At 23.2% G+C, this 2500-nt stretch overlaps 1 protein-coding gene across 1 annotated transcript in view; it reads right to left on the minus strand.

Moving 5' to 3' along the window:
* Window positions 1-121: 121 nt before the first annotated feature.
* PRSY57_0101200 (hypothetical protein) overlaps window positions 122-2500 on the minus strand; it is a gene marked incomplete at both ends in the record, with an annotated part of 2823 nt that continues 444 nt past the window's right edge. Inside the window, one exon of the mRNA XM_012905333.2 lies at window positions 122-2500. This exon is cut by the window's right edge and continues 444 nt beyond it. Coding sequence (XP_012760787.2) covers window positions 122-2500 — 2379 coding nt within the window.

The raw sequence follows: 2500 nt of genomic DNA on the forward strand, positions 1-2500 counted from the left end.
AAAAAAAATAAAAATATAATTATTTTATTTAATATTTATTTTTTTTTTTTTTTTATTTTTTTTTTTTTTTTTTTTTTTTTTTTTTTTTTTTTTGTTTTCTTCTTCTCATTTAAAGTAAAAATCAGTAGTAATCCTTTTTAATTGTAGCAAAATACATAGCGTTGACTGCATTAAGAAAAATGTTTATATTTAGATTATTCTGTTTAACATGTTTGTAGAGTTTTTTTAAATATTTTTCTTTATATATACGTTGTAGTTTCCTAAATAAATAAAAATCCTTTTTCGTCAGAAATGGAAGTAAAGCACAATAATTTACATAAGGATTATTAACATTAAAATTGTCATTTATAGAGATAGGTATTATACTTGTATCATATAAAGTCTCATATATATCTTTAAAATGATGTTGTAAATTTATTGAACATGTTAATAAATCATCCTGTTCATTTTGTATATCTACTAAATTATGTAACGTATCCTTTTCTTCATTAAATGAATTATCTCTAATATTTGTTTCATGTTCTTTTCCTACATTGTCATTTTCATTTATCTCCATATTATCATTATTATTATTATTGTTATTTCCTGAACTTATATTTACCCCTTGTATCTTTTCTTTTCGAGGTTCATAATTCGTCGGTCTACTACCATATTTAATATAATTATCAACACTTATTACGACATCTTTAAATTTTTTGAAATCCAAACCAATTTCTATATTTGTTTTCTTTTTCGTTTTCTGTCTTTTCGTATTTATTATTGTATATATAGGCTGTTTTCTTGCTGGAAAAAAACATGTCTTCTCATATTTATTAATACACTCCACATTAAAAATATTACCACTCTTTAACTTTTCAAATATATTACCCAACTTCTTCTCCTTCGGATGTTCATAATGAAACCATTTCTGTAAAAAGGATTCAACAAATGAATCTCCATCATTATTATTATTATTATTATTATTATCTCTATTTAACAAACATCTACTTGAAGATGGCAAATTATTATATAACGTATCCTTTTCTTTTTCATCAGTCCTCATATATAAATCTTTAACTACATATATACCTATCAAGCTATAAGACGTTTCTCCACCTACAAACGATATCGGTATGATATACGTTTTGGTTTTGTTATACATACATTCGTTAAACTCATCTACCTCCTCTGTCCCCTTATCCATATTATTTTTTTTTTCCATATTATTATTTTTTTCCATATTATTATTTTTTTCCATATTATTTTTTTTTTCCATATTATTATTTTTTTCCATATTATTTTTTTTTTCCATATTATTATTTTTTTCCATATTATTTTTTTTTCCCACATTATTATCACCATTTATACTATTCACATCTCCTGGATCCTCCTCTTTGACCCTTACCATACCATCAACTTTATCATCTTCAACCCTACTGGTAAGATAACTAGACATATTTTTCAACATACTAAGATAATTAAAGTGATCATTTGTAGCTCCCTTCACACTTGATTCTCCATATTCCTCACTCTTTACCTTCACCTTCAGCAAGCTGTTCTGAATTAATTCCCCCTTTATATGGTCCACACCTGAACTAACATCTACATTATGATTAGTAGAATTATCATGGTGATGGTCATTCATATTATCCTTTATTAAAGATGAATCCATATTCTTATAAGTATCATCATCAATATTTATATCTAGAGTGGATTCATTTTTATTCTCATTTAATTGTTGCTCGTAGATACACTTCAGGTTAATCTTTTGTATAGAATCAAATAAATAATTATTAAAATCTACATATAACATTCCATATTCCTTGATGCAGTTTAACTTATAATTATCCATAAGATATAAAAAGTGATTTATTAATTTTGGTTCTTCATTTTTTTCATGCACAGTTTTGTTATCCTGAGTTTTAAGTGAATGAATATATTTCTGTTCGATATGTTTAAATATATGATTCTCGAAAAAACTTTTTTTATTTTTTTTGTCAATAGATAAATGATCAATATTTTCTATATTTAATCTATCAAGAATTTTTATATATCTATTATTTCTTTCTTCGATAGATAAATTATAAGAATCAATATCTTTTCTTTCTTCAACGAACTTTTTTATTGTTAATTCCATTTTTTTATTTAAGATACCATACTTTAATATACCATGGCATATTGGACATTTTATTATATTATCACTATTCAACATGTTAATATCTATATAATTCATTTTTTTCTCGTTTTCTTTTATTCCACAATTTAAAATATAAAATAATAAACAACTTCTACATACGGAATAACCACAATTATTATTACAAACAATAATATAAGATTCGAATAAAAGATAATTACATAACTTACATAAAAATTCTTGTGGAATATTTATTTTCTGTTTTTCTTCAGCATTTATAATTATTTCCTTTTTTGCTTTATGTGTAATAACATCTGTTATATTATTCTTTTTTTTAACTTGTCTATGAATTAATATCTTTGTACCACTATAAATCTTATCATCATT

Source organism: Plasmodium reichenowi, chromosome 1, assembly GCF_001601855.1.
Source record: "Plasmodium reichenowi strain SY57 chromosome 1, whole genome shotgun sequence".
Taxonomy (NCBI): Eukaryota; Apicomplexa; class Aconoidasida; order Haemosporida; family Plasmodiidae; genus Plasmodium; species Plasmodium reichenowi.